The sequence below is a fragment of the Bombyx mandarina genome, chromosome 02, assembly GCF_030267445.1.
Source record: "Bombyx mandarina strain Sakado chromosome 02, ASM3026744v2".
Classification (NCBI taxonomy): Eukaryota; Metazoa; Arthropoda; class Insecta; order Lepidoptera; family Bombycidae; genus Bombyx; species Bombyx mandarina.
This window is the reverse complement of record NC_143209.1, coordinates 5,510,201-5,534,399: the sequence shown is the minus strand read 5'-3', so window position 1 is coordinate 5,534,399 and position 24,199 is coordinate 5,510,201. Positions and strand designations below refer to the sequence as shown.

General features: G+C 41.2%; 2 protein-coding genes across 6 annotated transcripts in view; one reads left to right on the top strand and one right to left on the bottom strand.

The window, feature by feature from the left end:
• Window positions 1-486: 486 nt before the first annotated feature.
• LOC114245654 (uncharacterized) lies at window positions 487-9,973 on the bottom strand. 2 transcript variants are annotated; one of them, XM_028177900.2, is made up of 8 exons: window positions 9,839-9,973; window positions 7,842-7,974; window positions 6,012-6,169; window positions 5,056-5,159; window positions 4,474-4,625; window positions 3,509-3,583; window positions 2,630-2,745; window positions 487-2,032 (listed from the first exon to the last, which is right to left on the bottom strand). In XM_028177900.2, exons 2-8 carry the CDS (start codon window positions 7,966-7,968, stop codon window positions 995-997), a joined length of 1,770 nt encoding a protein of 589 aa, XP_028033701.2. In that variant the 5' UTR covers window positions 7,969-7,974; window positions 9,839-9,973; the 3' UTR covers window positions 487-994. The 2 variants fall into 2 exon arrangements, with proteins under 2 accessions (XP_028033701.2, XP_028033703.2); XM_028177902.2 differs by having other exon boundaries at window positions 6,012-6,151.
• A 600-nt stretch (window positions 9,974-10,573) lies between these two features.
• LOC114245678 (Adenosylhomocysteinase like 1) overlaps window positions 10,574-24,199 on the top strand; it is a 46,460-nt gene continuing 32,834 nt past the window's right edge. For 2 of the 4 annotated variants that reach the window (XM_028177928.2, XM_028177927.2), the window contains exon 1: window positions 10,574-11,157. In XM_028177928.2, coding sequence (XP_028033729.1) covers window positions 10,917-11,157 — 241 coding nt within the window. In that variant the 5' untranslated portion in view covers window positions 10,574-10,916. The remainder of the gene's footprint in view (window positions 11,158-24,199) is intronic. The other 2 variants (XM_089735669.1, XM_028177929.2) reach the window with 1 other exon arrangement.

Genomic DNA, 24,199 nt, shown 5'->3' with positions numbered 1-24,199 from the left:
TAATATTCTCACACACAAATCGGGTGCGACATATCACTCCTGTTTCCTCCTCCTATGTATGCATGTGTGATTAGATGCTTGAAGGAAGATTGCAGATTTAGAAAATAGTAACAACACTGTAATTTGAACCTAGATAAATTTGTATAGAAACAATAAAGTTGCACCATTACGGTTATTTCATACTATCTTTGCAATCTGTCGTAGCGTTTCTTATAATACTTTTTTTTACTAAGTAGCTTTTACTTAAGTAGTTAAGTCTAGTAAGTAGTGACGTGAATACTTTAGTGTATATATCTAGAAATTCACAAAACATTGTTCAGAAAACAGCTAATATTCCCCACGAATATCTTTACCGTTATATGCTAGCGTTCCCTATCTCCATTAGTCGCCTAACTAAATCTGTCTAAAATATAGACTAGACTAAATCTCCCCAAAAAATGCCCATAAAGGTAGAAACTGACTAATGAACATTAAAATTGTCCCATAATTTACCATGTTCTATTTAATATATTTGCCTCTTGTAAACACCTTGCTATTTGCTATGTGTGGCTATGTTTCTTAAACAGTATGTATTGTATATCCCAGTCTTCTATAGCTTCATGTTGATCAGAAACTTATAGCTATCACTGGCTATAGGTATATTTTGACTTGAACCATTATTGATTTTAGTCAGCAAATGAGAAACTCACAGAAGTCTTTCTTCTCAAAAAATTTTTGTGTTTGGATAAAGACCATAATTCATTTAACTCTAACAGACACTTAATTTTATATTATTATAAACCTAAATACTTAGACTAATACCATAGAAAAGAACTCACAATTGTACATATCCAAGGAACGATTTGAATTTTCTCATGCAGACCGAATGCATTTCTGTATGGTTTCGCGATACACTTAACATTTCACTTGCAATTTACTAGAAGTTTTTATTTTTTATTCCACTATTCCATTATAATTTTATAGTTCACTGTTAATTTTTCTCATTAGTCATATACTAACTATTGTAGTCTTTGTCACAGCGATCATCGTGGTCCCAATATTTCTTATTCCTGGGCACCTCTGTAACATTTCTCCGCACTGGCTTTCCAGCCGACGAGTCCGTATCAACACTATCCCTTCGCCCTGTCTTCCCATCCCTAGAGCTTCTAGAGATAGACCGCTCCTTGTATTCTTCATTGATACCGTCTTTGCTGTTTTGCTTCCAATTTTTCATTCTATTTTGGTTTGTATCTTCATTATCAGTTATCTCTTTTCTCCAGTTCTCAGCTGGCCTCCTGCTAGATTTTTGGGTTTCACTGTTGACCCTTTCAGTCTTGCGTTCCACATCTGACTCGCTCACTTCGATTTGACTTTTAGTTTCGTTCTCATATGTTTGTCTTTCATTATTAATTTCCGTGAAATAATCACCTTGAGCATTGAAATTAACATTATTTAATTGATTCTGTATGTAATTCCCATCACCCTGTTGTAGATAGTTTGAATAGTCATCAGGGGGTTTGTACTGGTTCTGGTATTTTGTATAGTTCGGTGGTAAAACGGCTGGATTGAAAACTGGTTCATCATCTTTCTTTTCCTCTTCTGCCTGTCTCCAACTGTTTAAATCATATCGTTTACTCAGACTATTCTTCGTTGTCCACGTATCAAAGTTATCTTGACTGACACACATTGCTTGTTCCTGTCTCAAGAGACCAGCACCGGCTCCTAATATTGGTCTGAGTTTGGGTTTTGCATCGTCATTTAGGATGACTTGAGATAAATTCTGCGCTAATGTTTCCTTCTCTGAAGTTTCCTTCCACGATCCATATGTGACTTCATTGTAAGTGTCGTCTGTTGATAATTCTAGATGAGCCGCATAGAATTGCTGTAGAGTATTGGGGAGAGGTAAGAATTTGTTTAGGCAGAGATCAGCGGAGAGTAGCAGCCATATGATGCTGGGTGGTGGTGGAGTTAACAAACGAAGCCGTATAGAGATTGATAAGTCTTCTAATTCCTGTCCTAACACTGTCAATAGCTCGCGTCCATTTTGCATCAACTGTGGAAGAGTTAAGAAAAAAATTATTAACAGTTGAACGTATGAACCTATAAACATTTGCTACACACCTATTATTGCAAGCGAAAAAATTCAAACATATTCTTCTATACAATTAAGTATTTTAAAATACAAAATTAATTTGTTATCATAATAATTGTAAATAGATATACTTTAAAAAAACCGACTACAAATAGAAAAAAAAAGATATTCCAAAACAAATTAATATACACTAAAAAAAAAATCATCGAAATCGGTTGGCGTGATATTGAGTTATTGAGTTATTCATCTATTTGTCGCGCACGTACTTAATGCAAATTTAAGACTTATATGGTTTTCTCAGGGATACCATTATCAGAACTGGACTAAATTGGAAAAATGGGATCCACAGGAAGCGTCAGCTTTATAATAAAAAAAAAGAATCATTAAAATCGATTCACCCAGTCCAAAAGTTATGAGGTAACAAACATAAAAAAAAATATAGTCGAATTGAGAACCTCCTTTTTTGAAGTCGGTTAAAAAACTTAATTTACACTACTTTTATGATTGATTATTTCATAACTAAATCTAATTATAAGTTTGTATATTGTTATTAAATACCTGTGTGGCGAGACTCCGATGTGCTCTCACGTCATCACTGGCTAACAAGGACCTCACATACTGCAGTAATGGACTTGCCAATATGTGGACTTTGTTGCCGTTGCATAGTCTGGCCTCTGAAAAATAAAAAATTTGACTCTTTAGTGGCCTGCTTTAGCAAACCAACATAAGGTGCACATGAAAAGTGGAACATAATTTGAGAATAATATAATGTATTCTTTATTTATTAATTTAATATATTTTGTAAACACAGCTGTTAGAAGAACATGACAATAAGGATACAGAGTACAAGGGCACTACTTCATGTTGAAATCTCTTCCAGTAGGCCCGCAGAAGGAAAAAAGAATTAGGAACACAATCCTAGTGCATACAGTAATCATTACATATAATAATATATAAATATTACAAGATACAAAACAATATATGAGTCGACTATTATCAAAGCCGGCAATGTGACTTTTGGACAATTATTGGTAAATCAGAAAAACGAATTATTGACTTTGTATTCCATTGGCAGTCACAAAACTCTTCTGAATGACATCTTAGATAAATAACAGGTTAAGTATTAACCTTTATTTAATCCAGGTTTTGAGCCGTATTCTTTGAAGGAGACAATTATATTCAAATCAATCTGTATTGACATATCAATAACATTTTTTTGTCCAAATGCACAGATTGCCACCTTTGATAATAGACGACTCATATGTACATACTTTCTTTTTTATTTTTGCATTTATATTTTTTTATATTGTACACAAAATACACTAATGCAATAATTGCCGCTTGGCATTTATTTCCACTCGTGCAAGGACATTCATGTTTTTGCACTATTTAATGGACAAACATTGTATATTTGATTCGATATTGAATTGAAGATACCTGCAAAATAATCACCCATCAGGTTGGCGGCGTTAACTAGATACTGTGGATTTGCTCGTTCCAACACATCTAATTCTGAAACGAAAAAAAATATGAAAATATTAAGTATTTACTGGTGGTAGGACCTCTTGTGAGTCCGCGCGGGTAGGTACCACCACCTTGCCTATTTCTGCCGTGAAGCACTAATGCGTTTCGGTTTGAAGGGCGGGGCAACCGTTGTAACTATAATTGAGACCTTAGAACTTATATCTCAAGGTGGGTGGCGCATTTACGTTGTAGATGTCTATGGGCTCCAGGAACCACTTAACACCAGATGGGCTGTGAGCTCGTCCACTCATCAAAGCAATAAAAAAAAAAACAATTCATATCTTAATAATGATTACTTATTTTATAAAAAACATAAATAAATAAAAATTAAATAGTAGAAGAATACGATTGAGAATCAGTGTTGTTTCTCAAGTCGGTTGCACAATTCATATTGTGATGAATATGGGCTGCAATGACATGACTTTCTTTTTTTTATTTATTGCCCTTGTAGGCAGATGAGCATACGGCTCACCTGATGGTGAGTGGTTACCGTCGCCCATGGACTTCAGCAATGCCAGGGGCAGAGCCAAGCCGCTGCCTACCGCTTAATACTCTCTTTCTCCTTATAGACTTTTCAGTCATCTGGTGGTAGGACCTCTTGTGAGTCCGCACGGGTAGGTTCCACCCTGCCCATTTCTGCCGTGAAACAGTAATGAGTTTCGGTTTGAAGTGTGGCACAGCTGTTGTAACTATACTGAGACCTTCGAACTTATATCTCAAGGTGGGTGGCGCATTTACGTTGTAGACGTCTATGTTCCGTTGTAGGCTCCAGTAAACACTTAACACCAGGTGGGCTGTGAGCTTATCCACCCATCAAAGCAATAAAAAAAAACTTGTCACATCTTCCAAGTTCAACAAGATGATAAACAATAACTTACTAGAAAACGTTCCCTGCATTACTACATTGAGGAGGGATGCTCGTAGCAGCTGCTGTCTCTGTTGTCTCGTGAACGAAGCACCCACAGCCGCCAGCTTGCGACACGTCACCGAATTCAATAAGGCGGCAGCTCTGAACGTTGCGAACGCTTGTCTGGAGCAAACACAAAACGTACTGGATTTATGGGACATTCTGATTGGGCGAATATTTAACGATTTCATGTTACCCCTTTGAGGTTCAGAACCACACGTACATTGAATCCACATACATTGAAATCCAACTTTTTGCTACAGCATTCGTTTGTGAGGCACACTTGCAATTTGACAAAATATTACCCTAGCTCAATGCTTCTAAACCCCAAAGAAATCTATTCAAAAATAAATGTATACCTAAGTTATATTACTTAATGAATTTTTATAATAATAATAAATTAATAATAATGAAATTTTTTATCATTAATTAACCACTAGTAAAGATGTATTGATATATCCATATATATTCGTACTGTGAACAGAGTATCTATAATCAAAATCTAAAAGCCCTGTTATGATCCCATTAAATAAGTTTATCTAACATTACTCACTGAAGTCTTGTTTCGTCAGGGCACATGCTAGATATGGTTGTCTCAAAGTGTCTCAATTTTCTGTTGAATTGTATACCGTCTTCACCAGGAGAAAACTGTTCCAGCTGTGAAGAAAATAATAATTTTGTTTTATTATTCTTCCACGTCAATACCCAGATATGATATCCAGTCTTCTTCTAAGAAAAATGAGGATGTCTCTTATATTATCATTACAAAGTTGATAGGGCATAGTACGTAAGGATCAATGCAAGAAGTAGTTTCGAGACTTTTTTTATTGTGCAGTAGTTATCAAAGCCCATAGGTATCGGTGTGAATACCCTTCCACCCACCTGGAGATAAGTGGTCAGTCTCATTTGTAGTGTATGACTGTGGTTCAACCATTCAAACTAAGATATATGACTGACTTGTGACCGAAATAAGCAGTATCTAAATATCTATCCAAGTAGGTTTACATTATTATGCCATACCACCAGTTGTCGAGTTCTTATCTACTACTCAATGAATAAAGCTTTAATTCAAATGTTCTCAGTGTTCTGATTATATCATAGAATTTAAAGTATGAATTCAATTCAGTAGGTGACTGACTGTGCTGTATTAGTTCATTCAAAATTATGTATTTCCTGCGATCTTGTAGTATTTTTCAACCTTTTATGAAACTTTTGGTGGACAGCAGCTTTGCTTTGCCCCTGACATTGCTGACGTCCATGAACGACGGTAACCACTTCCCATTAGGTGGGCCGTATGCTCCTCTACCTACAGGGGCAATAAACAAATAACTGCCATTAATAACTTCAATGAATGTGACTGAAAAGAACTCTATGGGTCATATTTTTAAATACTAAATTCATTGCATTTTTAAATTGTTTGTAATTTTTTTTAGATTCTTCAAGCTTCTTCGGTTAAACTTAATACTTACTGTTGATGCATTTCGTAGATAGCAAAAAAGAATCTCTTACCAAAGTCAGCAACGGTGTGTACTGCTCGTCAATGTGCAGCAATTCACTGAGCACTGCATCGTCTGTGTTTGTCTTGGTGTCCTGTTTCTCATCTTGTTCGGTCTCCCTCTTGTCCCGGCTCTGTGACTCCCTGCTCGCATCTGCGTCGAAATAGGAAACTGTCTTTTTTCATTATATTTACGAAGAATGAATTTTGGCAATGAAAATGAAATTATTGAAAATGTACATCATTCCTCGACCAATTTAACATTACGATAGTGACTGACACTTATGGAGCGGAATAAATTTTACAGTTTGACATGTACCATTTATTTTATACGTAGCTGACAAACAATGTTTTAAAATTTTAAAGTTTATTCATGAATATGATACCGAGGTGAGGTAGAGAAATGATATGTCAATGACTGTTATAGTAACGATAGTTACTTTGTACCCTGTAACAAAACATATTGGTTGAAAACAAAAGAAAACAGACATATTTAAAATTCAAATTATTAAATCAGAGCCGTGGAATTATTTTACTGTTATTGGTTCCTGAAATCTTTGCAAATTTTCAAGTTAATCAATAATCTTGGACACAATAAATTACATTGAGATTAAATAGATACAGGTCAAGCTGATTAACAAGTGTTAAAGAGTGATTGCTAATCAATTTTTTATTGCAACAATTTTTCAACACAGAAATGAATACTTTTTTTTTATTTTTTTATTGCTTAGATGTGTGGACGAGCTCACAGCCCACCTGGTGTTAAGTGGTTACTGGAGCCCATAGACATCTACAGCGTAAATGCGCCACACACCTTGAGATATAAGTTCTAAGATCTCAAGTATAGTTACAACGGCTGCCCCACCCTTCAAACCGAAACGCATTACTGCTTCACGGCAGAAATAGACAGGGTGGTGGTACTTACCCGTGCGGACTCACAAGAGGTCCTACCACCAGTAATTACGCAAATTATAATTTTGCGGGTTTGATTTTTATTACACGATGTTATTCCTTCACCGTGGAAGTCAATCGTAAACAATTGTTAAGTACGTATTTCATTAGAAAAATTGGTACCCGCCTGCGGGATTCGAATATCGGTGCATCGCTAGATACGAATGCACCGGTCGTCTTATCCTTTAGATCACGACGACGACAAAAAGTTTAGACATTTCAAACTTTTTTATAAGCACACAGAAATAGGTTACACAGTAATATTTGTTGGTCTGTCTACCGTAATGACAACAATTCAATTCAAGAACTTGCCAAACATGTAACAATATTTATTACGTTGTCATAAAGTGCCAGCATTGATTTCGATTTTTAAATGGCATAAATATTATACAACCTTGGCTTAAAATGCTCAGAAATAGCTGATCGACATTTAAAAAAAAACTTAACGATATTTTTTAACAGTAAAATTAGGATATTTATAATTGAACATAACTAAATAACATCATTCTAAGAGTTTGACTCCCTTTCTCTCTTTTTTTAAAGCACCACTTCTCTGGATTGCAGTTCTCTCAAGAACTTTTAAATTAATTTTAGTTGTGAACTATTATTGATACCAACTTCAGTCATTTTGTGAATGCTATCACTTTTGGCATTTAGTGGTTCAGGCTCTGTGTGCTTAGTGCGAGTTATTTAATGTTCTCGATAGCGTAAAAGTTAGTTCATATTTGTATGGAATGGTATCGTTTGCCGCTAGGGGCGAACTGCATACAAAATTGGGCTAATTTTTACGCTTATGAGAACGTTAAAAAACTCGCACTAAGCACACTGTTCTAATTAGGAGCCCTTGACCGAACACACCTTATAAGTTCACAGAAAAAAAAAAAAACACTAACCAGTAGCTCTGGGACTAAGTTCCGAAAGTGTCCGGACTGCTTTTTCCTCCTCTCTGTCAGTATCACCGGGCCTCGGCTCACGGAGCTGATGCCGCCCAGTGTAGCCACGACCACGGCCCGTTGACATTATATACTGGAATCGTGAAAGTTGTGCATAGTGGTAATTTCTATATATAAACTTCTTTATGACAGTTACTGCATCCTAACTGTGAATATGGAACTTCGATTTACACTTTGTACCTGTTTTTCCATCTTATATCACAGCACAACGCATTTTGTAATGAATCTATCAATGTGGTTTTTGTCTATTATTATAACAGTTGGACTGTGTACCAATTTGAGTGTCCTATTTACCATCCTGAGTGCAGTAATGCATGTGGAGAGTGAGGAGCATCTCATTCGATATTAGGATTTCAATATCAAGTTGATATTCACGCTTGAAAGGCAAAAGTGACTAAGCGAATAATTGCTTTGTACATAAATGATAGGCAATAACCATATTTGATGTGCAAAAAAATATATATTTCTAGGTCTATTAAAATCATTTCAATCCTACAGCTACTAGCTAGATTCTACTAAAGCTGGATTCATTAAAATAAATTTTGTTATCAGGCATTTCAACTTTAAATTAGTCTACTGTAAAGTTCATACATTGTCGCTTAGCCATGTTTGCCTTTCATGCATCTATATGTTGGTTTGGCAACATTTGCCTTAACAACTGGTATATAATCTCAGTGAGCTCACCACAGCCCCATTAGTTGTAGATATAGACGGTCTCACAGATACAAGTTAGTCACACAACCTATGTATTTCTACGGTTGCTGTAGTTGAAATAAAATGAACAAAGATATCCGAGTACCTGCTCAACAGCCATTTTTATAGCTACAGCATTTCTAAATTTCCAGGCAACTTGTATATATCAACTTTACTTTTGCTTTGCAAAAATTTAGAGAAAACAGTAGCAATTTGTTATGTATAATTAAGTTAGTGTACATCTTCAATTGATGCTGTGTTTACATAACTGTTATTGTGTATATGTACTGGTGGTAGGACCTATTGTGAGTCCGCATAGGTAGGTAACACCACCCTGCCTATTTCTGCCGTGAAGCAGTAATGCGTTTCAGTTTGAAGGATGTGGCAGCCGTTGTAAGTTTATTGAGACCTTAGAACTTATATCTTAAGGTAGATGGCGGTATTTACGTTGTAGACTTCTATGGGCTCCAGTAACCACTTAACACCAAGCGGGCTGTGAGCTTGTCCAACCACCTATGCAATAAAAAATAAAAATAATAAAAATGTTTGTTATTTCATGTTTGTTTTGTGTTCCATATTGCTGTTGTTTCATATGCATATTATTTAAGCTTAAGATTACTTACATTATACTGTGATTTGAGATATAAATGCATGAATATGAATAAATTAATTATGATAAAATAAGCAAAATTATAATCTCCTATAGAAAAAAAACGAAAACAAGTTTATTTTCTCGAAACATGAGTCACATCGATCTGAGCTTAACAACTGCGACCGAAACAGTAACTAGGAGCACATCTCTAAAGTCGCATATTAACATTAATCAATAAAACGAGTACATTTTTTTACTAAAAAACACACACCACACAAAAACGAATACACAATACTACATCTACGTAAATAAATCTACATAATAACAATGTATGTGCAATGAAAATAATACTTGTGACGTAAAAATTTTTCAATGGAAGTTTACAGAAAAATAAATTTTTAAACGTATGCTCATTCGAAAGAGATCAATGAAAACGTTTAATTTATAGCCTAATCTTTTATTTATCTCGCTCTAGAATCGATTTTTAAGTATTTTTAAGCTAGAAATGCAGGAATATACCTTTGTCTGCCGGTAAACGCATCAATGACGATGTTGCTTCGTAAACTTTTTGAATAAAGAATGTAATCTTTTATCACCCAATGCAATGGGAATACATGATAATAAAAATACAGTTGTAGTTATTTTCACTTACCAAATATTTAAATGAAAATTTGATGGAAGTTATTTATTTGCTAAATTGTTTGAGCGCACAACGGTTGTCAACACGTTTCACTTCCATAATGGACTAGTGATTACGTACAAGTTTAGTATGAAGATCAATGCGTCAGAATAACGGTTTTGAAGATTGGGACCTATGTCGAAGATCAAAATCACTGAAATGCATTCGACTAACAAGCAGTTTTTGCTTTGGAGATTATAGTGTCGCATAAACTCACTTTAACATTAAACATTTTTGTACTTAATTTTTAAGAACCTGTAATAATTTTAGTTTAAAAACATAAGTAAACATTTTAAAAAATGGTCGGAATGTTTTTTTTCCATGCCTACGCTGATGGTTTAGACTCTAGAGAGACCATGTCAGCGTCACCGGGCTAGTAGGTTAGCTCACGGGGCTCAAACCTGACGATGTTGCACGATCCCTAGCAAGAGCCGTGCTTCGCAGAATCTACCACCGGATCAGAAACGCGACCCTCTGAGAAGATCTGGCGAGAAAATCAGTGGGCTGTGTCTGTGGGCTAATTTACTCCCCGAACCTTTCATCGCAGCGATGAAGGGTTCGACGAGAACGACGACCGGAATGTTTTCTAGTCCCGATTTTGCAATAAATAATCGAAATAAATCGACTCAAAGCCATGAAAGAATCGGTTCAGGAGCATCGATTTAGTACTGCCCGACACTAGTTCACACCGATCGAAAAAATTGACGTTTCAGAAAGGAAATGCCTTGGAGAGGGAATTGTAATTTCAGCGGATAATTGAAGTTTTTTTCCAAATCTGTTTCAAAAACATACACGCGTTTTTTTTCACGTTAAAATAGTAAAAATCAATTTTCATTTCAATGATTACAATCCATGTGAAGTAATATGAACTATTTATTAGAATCACATAACAGGCGTCCTAACGCACTTGTGTTTTAATTAATTTAATTGTCATTTTAATTGTGTAAATAAAGTCCGATATTTTTATTTACATCTTAACGTTATTACGAATCGATTGGTACCTATAAATAGCTTTAAAATTGCTGTGTGACGTTGCAATTTTCGAAAAAATATGTCCGAAGGCCACGGCGAACCTAATCAGTGTCGGAAAGAGAGCGTGGCCGGGGCTGCGGTGCCTAGTGACAGTCCCGTGACGGATCCGGGACAGGTCCGGGCAGGGAATAGCGACAGTGGGGCTGCTAAGTTCGACGGCCCGCGCGGGAAAGCCGGTGCCTTAAAGAAGTCCGCCCGTTACAGAAGTAGATCACTCTCTGCGTCTTCAGCCGATTCATACAGTTCCACGTCTTATACCGGTAAGTGAGTATGTAAGGAAAAATCAGATTTATTTGTTAATGGTTGTAAACTGTACGCCACATTGTCATGGAATGCTCACTAACGAGATTCGCAGGCCAAGTGGAAGATCTCAAAAATGTGACAGAAGAAGCTGTCGATTATTTCATAAACTGTAAATTAAAATTATAACCATGCAGTGTAAACGAATGCCATATGATAAATAAATAATTATGAATGTCTCAAGGGAAAGTTGCAATATCAGTGTAAAAGGATTCTTTTAATGTCCCTCTTGATTGTTGTAACTCAAGAAGACTTTCAATGTTGTAAATTAAAATAATATATAATTACCCCTGACATTATCCTGTGTTGCTGAAGTGCAAGACTAGTGCATTTGTTTCCGAGTTAAATGGCATTAAATTCAAATTAATGTTAAAGGTCAATATGTGCTATATGATTATGAATGTTAAATAAAAAATTTCATCTCAAGCCCTGAGGTAGGTGACAATATTAACCTCATCTATGAGCTCCTGTAACCACTTCAAGCTAGGTTTTTTTTTATTGCTTAGATGGGTGGACGAGCTCACAGCCCACCTGGTGTTTAGTGGTTACTGGAGCCCATAGACATGTACAACGTAAATGCGCCACCCACCTTGAGATACAAGTTCTAAGGTCTCAGTATAGTTACAACGGCTACCCCACTCTTCGAACCGAAACGCAATACTGCTTCATGGCTGAAATAGGTGGGGAGGTGGTACCTACCCCTGTGGACTCACAAGACTTCCTACCACCAGTAAGAAACACCAGTATGCGGACCGTGAAATTAAATAAGTTCCTTAAACATTAACATCTGCTGAATTTCAATGTCGCTAATGCTTCAGTCTATTGCTCTTATTTCGTCTTCCATGTGGTAGAGACACTGCTGCTTTCTCTACATAGAGACTCGCAGTGTTGCTTGAATATGAAGTCCCAACACAGGTGTGTCTTTGTAGAGTTATTCATGGCCTAAACTTCAGAACAAGTGAGAGTGTTCTGGAATGACATGAATGATGATGATTCATGATTCATTTTTTATTATGGCTTTCATAGGCAGACTGTCTGCTGAATGGTTACCGTTGTTTAGGGACGTCAGTGATGACAGAGCCAAGACACCGCCTATTGTGTCAAGTCAATCAGTATGTACTTGAGACAGGAATACCTTTTTTTTTATCCTACCTATGCTGATAGCCTTGAGAGGCTATTTCAGCTTCGCCCTAACATGTAGGTGAGCTCAAGAGGCTCAAACCGGAGTGTTGCTAACACTGGCCCTAGCAAGAGCCTTGCTTCGCAGAATCTACCACCGGATCGGAAACGCGACCCACTGAGAAGATCCGGTGAGAAACTCAGTGGGCTGTGTCTATGGGTTAATTCGCTCGTCGAGCCTTTCGTCGCAAGCGACGGGTTCAACTAGGACGGTGATCGGTGCTTGTGGTACCTAAAAGCACCGTTAATGGATCGGGAGGATCCGTAATGACGTGTTTTGGGCGACGTCGACTTTTTACCATTCGGTCTACAGGATCGGGTATGTAGTTCCCAGCGGCCACGACAAGAGGGTTCTCATGTCGTGCCGCCTTCTCAAAGTGGCGCAATGATGCCGACTGCAGATACTTACGGACTGAGTCAAGCTCCAAGTCATCATGGAGAGCCACATTCCTTAGGAACCATGGTGCTCCGACCTACCTGCAAAAACGGGATTGAATTACTTAAGGGGTTTCAAGTTGTTGCGGGCCGCGTGAGCGAACGCTACACTTGCATACGTCATGACGGGGCGCATGCAAGTTTTGCTCTACCCGATGATATGCAGGCGAAGTAAAATGTCCCTTAGAAATAAGGTGACACTACAAAACTTGCATACGCCCCGTCATGACCTATGCAAGTGTAGTGTTCGCTCACGCGGCCCGTACTCACTTAAAATTCTTCCAGATTATTCAATCCCGTTTTTGCAGGATAGCCGTCGGAGCCCCGTGGTTCGTCAGGAACGTCGACCTCCATGACGACCTGGACTTAAGAGTCCGTCAGTAAGTATTTGCAGTCGGCGTCGATGCGCCACTTCGATAAAGCGGCACGACACGAGAACCCTCTCATCGTGACCGCCGGTAACTACATTCCCGATCCTGCGGGCAGAATGGAAAGCAGTCGACGTCGCCCAAAACACGTCATCTCGGATCCTCCCGATCCACTAACGGTGCTTTTAGATACTTCAAGCACCGGTCACCGTTCTCGTCGAACCCGTCGCTTGCGACGAAGGGCTCGACGAGTGAAGTAACTCTCAGATACAGCCCACTGAGTTTCTCGCCGGATCTTCTCAGTGGGTCGCGTTTCCGATCCGGTGGTAGATTCTGAGAAGCACGACTCTTGCTAGGGTTCGTGTTAGCATCGTCGTCAGGTTTGAGCCCCGTGAGCTCACCTACTAGCCACGGTTACGCTGAAATAGCCTCTCAAGGCTATCAGCTTAGGTAGGAAAAAAAAAAAAAAACAGTTTTGTAGAGTGTCACCTTATTACGAAGGGACAATTTGCTTCGCTCCAGGAATACTAGCGAAGGCACAGTTATGTTTCATTAATTAATTTATTTATTTTGTAATTTATCATTTAATTAACAAGTTTAAGCACACATTTTGAGTAACATATCTTCGTCAGTACAGCGTGGCACAGCGAAGTGTCGTGTCCAGATGCTCGGACACTTGGTCACTCCTTTTTTAGCTCCGACCCCTGGATCGTCTTCCATCCACTTTACCCATCGCCATGAGTCTCTTTAAGTTGTCAGAAAAAAAAAACATAATGGCATCTCAATTAAATAAATAAATATTTACTAACAATCACGCCACGTTAACTGGTCTTGTGCTAAGTTCGTAAAGAACTTGAGTTACAGGTAGGTACCAACCAGATAACGGAAATAAATATAAGATGTTTATTATACACATACATATATTTAATATACATCCATAACCCTGGAAAAGACATTTTATATTTCGATGCCCCCAATGAACACTACGCTAACTCCAAATTCGTAGGTTTACAGGAGGAGCGTTTAAACGAAAAAAGTTGAGAAAATCTTTATTATTGCAGATATATTTATGGTTTTTTTTTGTGTAACTAGCTGATTTACTCTTGCTTCGAACCCCATCAATAATGATTTGTAATACTTTTAAAATAGTGAAGCGATTTTCGTGAAAAAAGAAAACTTCAAAATTTTTAGTTAGAGTAGTGTTCATTTGAGGCATCGAGGTATTTATCATACAAATATCTTCCCTTGGCGAGATTCGAACCTGCGACCCCCTTGTGTTGTGACCATGTCACTTACCACTACACCAGACGACCGTTGAAGTTAGATATTTCGTTCAAAAAAAATCCTCCCATTTTTGTATTGGCTTCTAATTTCATATAACGCGGTTTCGTACAACACGGGTCTTTTTAGGAACGTTTCTACCGTGTTATAGGGGGGGCTATCTATATACAAGAACTGTTGGTAGGTTAAGTTTTAAGCAGAAATAGTAGATACGAGTTATTGATTAATTTTAAAATGGTAAATAAGTGAACCACCGTGACACGAATACGGCTGCATAATAATAATTAATTGTTCGTTCGATCACGTGATGATTGCGTATGGTAGCTTTTTTTTATATTTTTTTGTTGCTAAGATGTGTGGACGACCTCACAGCCCACCTGGTGTTAAGTGGTTACTGGAGCCCATAGACATCTACAACTTAAATGCGCTACCCACCTTGAGATATAAGTTCCAACTTCTCAAGTATAGTTACAACGGCTGTCGTAAATCTGTGGTACGGTACCTTACTAACCACCTAACGCTAGATTTATATTTTTATATAGATATTTAAGAAGTTGTCGTGCCTAAAGGATAAGACGTCCGGTGCATTCGTATATAGCGATGCACCGGTGTTCGAATCCCGCAGGCGGGTACCAATTTTTCAATTAAATACGTACTTAACAAATGTTTACGATTGACTTTCACGGTGAAGGAATAACATCGTGTAATAAAAATCAAACCCGCAATATTATAATTTGCGTAATTACTGGTGGTAGGACCTCTTGTGACTTCGCGCGGGTAGGTACCACCGCCCTGCCTGTTTCTGCCGTGAAGCAGTAATGCGTTTCGGTTTTAAGGGTGGGGCAGCCGTTGTAACTATACTGAGACCTTAGAACTTATATCTCAAGGTGTGTGGCGCATTTACGTTGTAGAGGTATATGGGTTCCAGTAACCACTTAACACCAGGTAGGCTGTGAGCTCGTCCAGCCATCTAAGCAATAAAAAGTCCAGGCGGCTGGCCGATCCTTCGGCTGGTCGTAAGACCGTCGAGGCGATTCGCCCGGTTCTCGTGAATTGGGTGAATCGTGACAGAGGACGCCTCACTCTCCGGCTCACGCAGGTACTCACTGGGCATGGTTGCTTCGGTGAGTTCCTGCACCGGATCAGAGCCGAGCCGACGGCAGACTGCCGCCATTGTGGTTGCGACTTGGACACGGCAGAGCATACGCTCGTCGCCTGCCCCGCATGGGAGGGGTGGCGCCGTGTCCTCGTCGCAAAAATAGGAAACGACTTGTCGTTGCTGAGTGTTGTGGCATCGATGCTCGGTGACGACGAGTCGTGGACGGCGATGCTCGACTTCTGCGAGTGCACCATCTCGTAGAAGGAGGCGGCGGGGCGCGTGAGAGACGCACAGGCCCGCCGCCGTCGAGCGGGGGCCAGGGAGGCGGATCTCGCCCAAGCCCTGGCCCTCTAAGTGTTTCGGGTCTCCCTCACATGTCGGCCTGGGGACTGGCGAAGGGGCCTAAGAAGACGACGTGCAAGCTTTTCTGTACGCGTTTTATGCATGAGCATCCGGGTGATGGAAGGCCGGCTATCCTCAACCCACGCTGGTTCTGACCCAGCGGGGTATTCCGTAGGATAGACCATTCTCACCGGCGCCATCTAGGTGGGCTTCGGACAGCCTGCCGACCGAGAGGGCTGGTGGTCGTGGCGCCGACGACCGCCAGTCCGGCGTCCCGAGGGGGAGGGTGATAGGAGAGATGTGCTCCGCTCTAAACGCTTCACTTTCCCCCTTTTGCCTTTTCATGAAGCTCTGTCTCATGCGAGGTTTGGATGCTGGTTGTTGAGCGACAGGAGGTTTTAGTCGGCTCGACTCCGACATGCCCCGCCCTCCATCCCCAGTGAAGGGCGGAAGTCCGGCGATTTCCTCCTGACAAAAAAAAAACTAAAAAAATAATAATAATATTATACTTAAGTTAAGATTAATTCTCGTTATCGTAATTGTAAGGAATTTTCTATACGCATTCAGCACATTTGTCTTGTTTGGTCGTGCGCACATGGCCTATGTTACAAGCCAGATTTTTGTTTCTTTTTTTACTTATTGTGTATCTTTTTAGCTTGTAATGTGTATTGTGTGCCTAATAAATTAATAAACAAATAACAGAAAAGCTCGCGGTGTTTTTTCAAGAGCGCCGAATTCTGAAATGGAATTAGGTCAGACTGTTACCAAGGCGAAGTTATACGGAGCAGGACAGTGACGGAATAGTGGCTGATATTAAGTCGCCAAGGTGCCAGAACTTATGGCCCGATGGACTGACAGCATAGTAGAGACAACGGAGTAAACTTAGACGAGAATGGCGGCCTATCGAACATTCTTCTTCTTTTTCTCCACTTTATTCCTTTTTTTCCCTACCTATGCTGATAGCCTTGAGAGACTATATCAGCTTCGCCCTAACATATTGGTGAGCTCACTGGGCTCAAACCGGAGTGATGCTAACACTGGCCCTAGCAAGAGCAGTGCTTCGCAGAATCTACCACCGGTTCGAAAACGCGACCCACTGAGAAGATCCGGCGAGAAATTCAGTGGGCTGTCGTCTGTGGGTTCCTCATTCTACTAGGTGAGGTCAGCACAGCTAATTTTTCTCTTCCATTCTCTTCTATCAGCCGTCATCTCGACCCTCACTCCTCTCTCTCACATATCGTCATTCACACACTCCATCCATGTCTTCTTTGGTCGACCTCTTCCCCCTCTATCGAACATTATGGCGTAAAAAGAAGAGGCCTATGCCCAGCAGTGGGTTTCAAAGGACTGAAGATTTCTCAACAAGGCCACTGTCCGTGGTATGGACAAAGAAAGATCTGCCACTGAGCGTGTAAGATTGTGCGGTAGATCAATCCGAATCGTATAGTTCCGATCTTATATCGAGGGTGAAGGCTATTTGGCTTAAGCGATATTTCGCTGAATACGCTAAATTTATCTTCCGAAGTCCCGTTTGCCTTTGTAAGCTCGAAAAAAATCCACAAACAAAATTATATTTAAATTCGAATTCGTAAAGAAATTTCTTAACGATCGAGTGTAAGTAACCTTTTTGTTTTTAATGTCGGCCCATCCGGCAAACCACGCGACGCGGATCATTAAAATTCTCCATATTAAAAATTTATTTATAGTAGGCAGTAATAATAATTACGGGCAGTGTTACGCGGCTTGGTTAGAACCAATCGTTTCGCTGCAGGTTCGTGCAGTGCGACGGTTGGTTTGTATGGAAACGGCTTTCGTATTGTAGCTAGCTAGTTCCTGCGGTTTTTTTTAATTACCTCGAAATTCCTTACTGATTGTTACTTACTGATTGAAGGAGAAAACATGTTGCGCCGACCCCAGGTGACTGGGAAAAGGGCAGGAGAATGATGATGATATGATTTTCTTTAAGCGACACAATTAATTAGATGAGAAAAATCGCATAACCACGAGATCTTCGAAATAGATGACCCACTCAACACTGCAGCTACTAAATAAATCGAACTCGCGACCTAGATAAGTCTAGTTTGGAGGTACAAAAATACGAATACACTTAACGATTAGAATAGTTTAGGTATTTCTAATGTTTTACTGATCTTTTAGATTGTGCAATAAATACAGTTCGAAAATCTAGAGGTTGTTTTAGTGCTGTTGAGAATTTGGTCTTAAGTTTTGAAGCCAGTGGCGGCATTCACTGCGTGGTTCCATTACTCCGGTTACCAAATATAATCACGGAGGCCGCTAGCTCGTTCTATGACAGACAAAAATGTATGGACGTTAGCTATTGTAAAATCTATGAATAACTTCAGATGCCCCGTGAGAATACTTGTATATGTACAATTAAAAACATACCTAAAAACAGTTTGCAGTTATTGTTGAGTCATGTAAAGCTCACGATGATCTCAATCGACTTTCAAACGTTCGCGTTTTGTTACTTTCATTGACACACTAAGAGCAGTAACTGTTCATGTTATTCTTAGTGGAGCTAGTTTTGGGATCAATAAGTTTAATCGATAAAGGTGCTTTTTTCTCTATTTCTCGGTGGTCTAAGGGGCTATTCTAGCTACGCTGGACGGGTAGAAAGCTGCTCTTGTCAGTGGATAATGATAAAACAAATTAAAATTCAAGGCTTTGTCGGCCATGGATAGTCGGTTTTGGAGGTAGAGTTCCACCTGCCTACAATACAATATTCTCCTAAAGCCTTATTTGAAGAAAGACATGTAGGTATTAACACTGGGGAGATATTAATATGGCAGAGTTCTTCCAAATGCAAAGCCAAGGCGTTCCTATCGTAACTAAAATCTAAATTGTCTACAAAGGTTCCAAATAGTTTAGCTTTAAGGACTACTTAAGGATTAAAACTGGAATATCATTCTCCAACGTACTTTGGTATGTTTTTTCGAATAGCAAAATTATGTAAATGCCACAAAAATAGGTTAAACCAATCAAAAGATAAACGTTGAAGCATTTATCTAACGATAAAAATGCAAACTATTGCGTAAGTAAATTATGTTGTTTGTTTAAATTATCTATGATAAACACGATGACAGACAGTTCAGCGCAAGTGACAGGAGTTTTTTTAACATGTTAAGCCGGTGGCAAACGGTTACGATTTATACTGGCGTTTTTAATGATTTTAAAAGGTTTGTCAATAAATAGCTTGATCATACCTTCTAATTCTCGCTTCGTTTTTCCTCAATGCTCGTGACCACCTCCTTGCAACAAGAGTTTATTCTGGTTCACTCTACGCCATTTTTTCTTATCTGAGGCCGAGTAGAGCATCGTGAACTGTGGTGTCGAGAGTAGAGATAGAGATAATGCCAGACAGACTAATCCCTGATCGGACCACGATTCGCGTCCGAGTTCCAGACTAGACAGATTCCTGACGAGACTGTTAAAGACGGGGTAAAGATGCCATGACTGAAACGGAGCCCATATCTATAGCTCAAGCTCAAAGCTCAACTATAAATATACACGCAATGCGAGGTGTGCTCACGATTGCCCGCGATTGATTATCTAGAGCTATAGAAGGTAGCGACGGTAACCACTCACCGTCAGGTGGGCCGTGTCCTCGTCTGCGTACAAGGGCAATAAAAAAAAGCTGTGTACGCTGCATGAATGTGAACCTTAATCTCATGTAATTGAGACAATTTTCAATTATTTTTTTAATACTTTAAAATGTTTATCATGAATGAGCTGACTAAAGCAAGGTGGTTGTAAATTTTAAGACCGTAATACTCGTTTTAGTCGGACACTCTTGTCAGAGTGGTCATGGCTGCTCTGACGATGTACATGCAGGAGTATTTTGTTAGGTCGTCCAGGTTCCCGAGAATTGTATTTGTATTGTATTGAGCGAGTTGTCGCCGCCCGCATCGTCCGGCACCTGACTGGGACGGGTCCCGATCTATCGGCGGAGCAGTACGGCTTCAGAGAGGGCCGCTCTACCATCGACGCGATTATGCGCGTGCGTGCCCTCTCTGATGAAGCTGTCGCCCGGGGTGGGGTGGCTCTGGCAGTGTCCCTGGACATTGCCAATGCTTTCAACACCTTACCCTGGTCAGTGATCGCGGGGGCGCTTGAATATCACTGCGTCCCTGCGTACCTCCGCCGGCTGATCGGATCCTATCTTGAGGACAGGTCGGTCGTATGCACCGGACACGGGGGTGCGGTGCTCCGCTTTCCGGTCGAGCGCGGTGTTCCACAGGGGTCGGTCCTTGGCCCTCTTCTGTGGAATATCGGCTACGACTGGGTCCTGCGGGGTGCCCTTCACAGCCCTCTCCCGGGCCTACGCGTTGTGTGTTACGCGGATGACACGTTAGTCATGGCTCGGGGGAAAGACTACCATGAGTCTGCCCGTCTTGCCTGCGCAGGGGTGGCATTCGTCGTCGGTAATATTCGGAGGTTGGGCCTCGAGGTGGCGCTCGAAAAATCCCAGGCCCTGCTGTTTCACAGGGCTGGAAGAGAGCCGCCGCCCGGGGCCCACCTGGTGATTGGAGGCGTCCGCGTCGAGGTTGGGGTAACCGGGTTGCGGTACCTCGGCCTCGAATTGGACGGTCGTTGGAACTTCCGCGCTCACTTCGAGAAGTTAGGCCCTCGGCTGATGGCGACGGCTGGCTCGTTGAGCCGGCTCTTGCCAAACGTCGGGGGGCCCGACGCAGTAGTACGTCGTCTCTACGTGGGGGTGGTGCGGTCCATGGCACTATATGGGGCCCCCGTGTGGTGCCGCGCCCTGACTCGCAGGAACATCGCGGCCCTGCGACGCCCGCAGCGTGCAATCGCGGTCAGGGCGATCCGTGGATACCGCACCGTCTCCTTCGAGGCGGCGTGCGTTCTCGCCGGGACGCCTCCCTGGGACCTGGAGGCGGAGGCGCTCGCCGCCGATTATGCGTGGCGATGTGACCTTCGCGACAGGGGGGAACCACGTCCCGGAGAAGGAGCGATTAGAGCGCGGAGGCTCCAATCTCGGCGGTCTGTGCTGGAGGCGTGGTCTCGCCGCTTGGCGAACCCGTCAGCCGGTCTCCGGACCGTCGAGGCGGTGCGCCCGGTCCTCGCGGAATGGGCGAACCGTGACCAAGGGCGTCTCACCTTCCGGTTGACGCAGATGCTTACCGGCCATGGGTGTTTTGGCCGGTACCTGCATCGCATCGCCCGGAGGGAACCGACGATGGAGTGTCACCACTGTGACTGCGACGAGGACACGGTCGAGCATACGCTCGCATATTGCCCCGCATGGCTGGAGCAACGCCGTGTCCTTGTCTCGCAAATAGGACCGGACTTATCGCTGCCGACCGTCGTGGCCACGATGCTCGGCAGCGATGAGTCCTGGAAGGCGATGCTCGACTTCTGCGAGTACACCATCTCGCAGAAGGAGGCGGCGGAACGAGAGAGGGAGAGCTCATCCCTCTCCGCACCTATCCGTCGCCGCCGAGCCGGGGGCCGGAGAAGGGCCTTTGCCCGACTCCGGCCCCTGTAGATGGCGGCTTCCCCCCGGTGAAGGTCAAGGGGCGACCTGAGGGGGAGAGGCCGCACGGCGCGCTACCAGCACTCTAGCGCGCTGCCAAGGAGTTACGAAAGAGCGACCGGTTGGCAGTGTATCGCGTCCCGACCCGGCAGGCTGGTTCTGGTCCAGCGGGGTATTCCGGGGCACCAGCGGCACTGTCTGGGTGGCCTGACGGGCTGCCGTACCGAGACGGCCGACGTTTCAGAGCCTTCGATTCGCCTCGAAGGCTCCGTCGGCTGGGCGTCCTTGGGGTGAGCCGCGCCGTCTGGTTGTAGTGTTGACCGCGGTAACCCCCCTACCTCATCCGGGTTCTGACCTCGGAGAGGATCGGACGTCGGGTGTAAGAGTGCAGGGGAGTCGTTTAGTGGGTGGGTCCTAAAATCCTTGGGCCCGCGATCTGCTCTCAACACCTGCAGATCGTTGAGTCTCACATACCCCGCGCGCCCCGTATGCGTGGGGACCTCGTAGGAGGTTCGGCCCCCGGCCCGAAAAAAAAAAAAAAAAAAAAAAAAAAAAAAAAAAAAAAAAAAAAAAAAAAAAAAAAAAAAAAAAAAAAAAAAAAAAAAAAAAAGGTTCCCGAGAATTGCTTTTGTGGCGAAGCGCTTCCAGATCTGAATCGCTTTGAAGCGTTTCGAGTACATTGGACCATAGTGGACTCAGTTACTTTCTTTATTAGGCCAGCCCAGCGAGTTAGTGATCGGCCGCGTGATCTCTTGCCTTCCACGCGGCCTTGGAATACTAATCTCTCCATCAAGTCCTCTTTTCTCGAGATGTGACTAAAGAACTTTAAAACCATAGTATTACCATAATAGTACCTTAATATTAACTTCGCTTTAGGTTGAGCTGTCGTCCATACCGTTTCAAATGTCATGGTTGCTCTGACGATGTACATGCAGGAGTATTTTGTTAGGTCGTCCAGGTTCCCGAGCATTGCTTTTGTGGCGAAGCGCTTCCAGATCTGAATCGCTTTGAAGCGTTTCGAGTACATTGGACCATAGTGGACTCAGTTACTTTCTTTATTAGGCCAGTCCAGCGAGTTAGTGATCGGCCGCGTGATCTCTTGCCTTCCACCCGGCCTTGGAATACCAATCTCTCCATCAAGTCCTCTTTTCTCGAGATGTGACTAAAGAACTTTAAAACCATAGTATTACCATAATAGTACCTTAATATTAACTTCGCTTTAGGTTGAGCTGTCGTCCATACAGTTTCAAATGTCAGATATGTTTAATTGCTTATCTCTTATCTTGAGTGCTGATATGCTGTGAGCTCGTTTAGATAGGGGCAATCGTCCTGACCATTCATGACACGCGTTTACCATATGAACTTGACCCAAATCTATCTGTGTAATGAAATCTTTCAATGTGTGTTTTCATCAAATTTAATACGTCCTATGAACTTATAAATGTGTACACGTATCAAGGATCGATGATAAGACAATAACTGTATTCTGTAATTTCTTGAAAAGAATCACCGGGAAAAAATATAACAATATTTCGCTTATTTAAGCGTTTAATTTCTCTGGTCCGTCTGGCACGTGTTTTGAGTTGAATGGTTGGAAAGTCGTTGTTTTAATAGAAATTATTATTCTGTGTCTCAAGATAAGACCTGTTTCAAGTCACCTCACATTGTGAATGTTTAGCTCGGGTTCAGTCCAGCAGGTCATACTTATATACGCTTCAATATATACTATATTTAGATAATAAACATTCAAACAAATATCAAAGAAACCTGTTCAACAATTAGGTAAACTATGTATTATTTTCTTTGTTTTAAAATCTGTTGTCAAACTCGACAAAGAGTTCGACTTGCAATTTACCCGCTGTCACCGTCACCGTCACCCATACATCAGCCCGCTGAATTTTTCGCCGGATTTTCTTAGTTGGTTGCGATTCCGACCCGGTTGTAAATTAATTCGGGAAGCAGTTGCTCTTGAGTTGTTAGGTGTCCTTTAGAGGCGCTCGGGTAGCTGTTAGCAAAATCCACCCCTATTGGCTGAGCCCTTGCTCGCCCACCTGTCCTGGTGAAACTGGAAAGGTGTAAGAGACACCAGTAATAGTCCATTCACAAAAAAAAAAAAACATTTATAATACCCGGTGACATAGCACGTTCAATAGCCGTGTTTAAATTTGACCATAAATAACGTTTTGAATAATAAAATTAATTAATTAAGAAATCACTGAATACGTAATTCGAATAAAAACAACAACAAAAAAAAAGTCGACTCCACATTATACGTACGTAACACAACAACTACACAAACTGTGCAAACCGTCGCAGTACAAACTTGCGCTTGACTCGGACGAAACGCGTTTAAAAAAACTTGCCATTTCGAATTTGCGGGTTTTTTTTTAAATTGAGTTCGTGTGAAATCAAATTTCGAATTTCCGTTTTAGGTTCCGGTATTGTTTGCGTTCTTCATTCGAAATTGTATATAGTGATGCGTGTAGTGTTTTTTTCGAGTGATACGTCATTTTATATGCGGCATAAGATTACCATTATATACAGCCTTGTAATGCTATGAAAACTCATTCACGGCATTGCGATTATATAAATTCGAATCTATGATTTACGGTTTTTATAAACATACGTGTTTAGTTTTTTTTTTCACTTCAACCTTGACCTCTAGATAAAAACATTTAGAATTTCCATTTTACAAAAAAATCTTAACAAAAAAACGCTTGTATCTATATTGTATTTCCATTAGAACCAAACACAATATACATCATTTGAAATGTTTAAAGTGG

Excerpts from the sequence above, each read along its gene's own strand:
- LOC114245654 (XM_028177900.2), bottom strand. The coding sequence starts at position 7,968 with ATGTCAACGGGCCGTGGTCGTGGCTACACTGGGCGGCATCAGCTCCGT. Across the intron at positions 5,160-6,011 it reads ACACACCGTTGCTGACTTTG|CTGGAACAGTTTTCTCCTGG; the intron begins GTAAGAGATTCT and ends TTTTCTTCACAG. Across the intron at positions 3,584-4,473 it reads AATGCAGGGAACGTTTTCTA|AATTAGATGTGTTGGAACGA; the intron begins GTAAGTTATTGT and ends TTTTCGTTTCAG.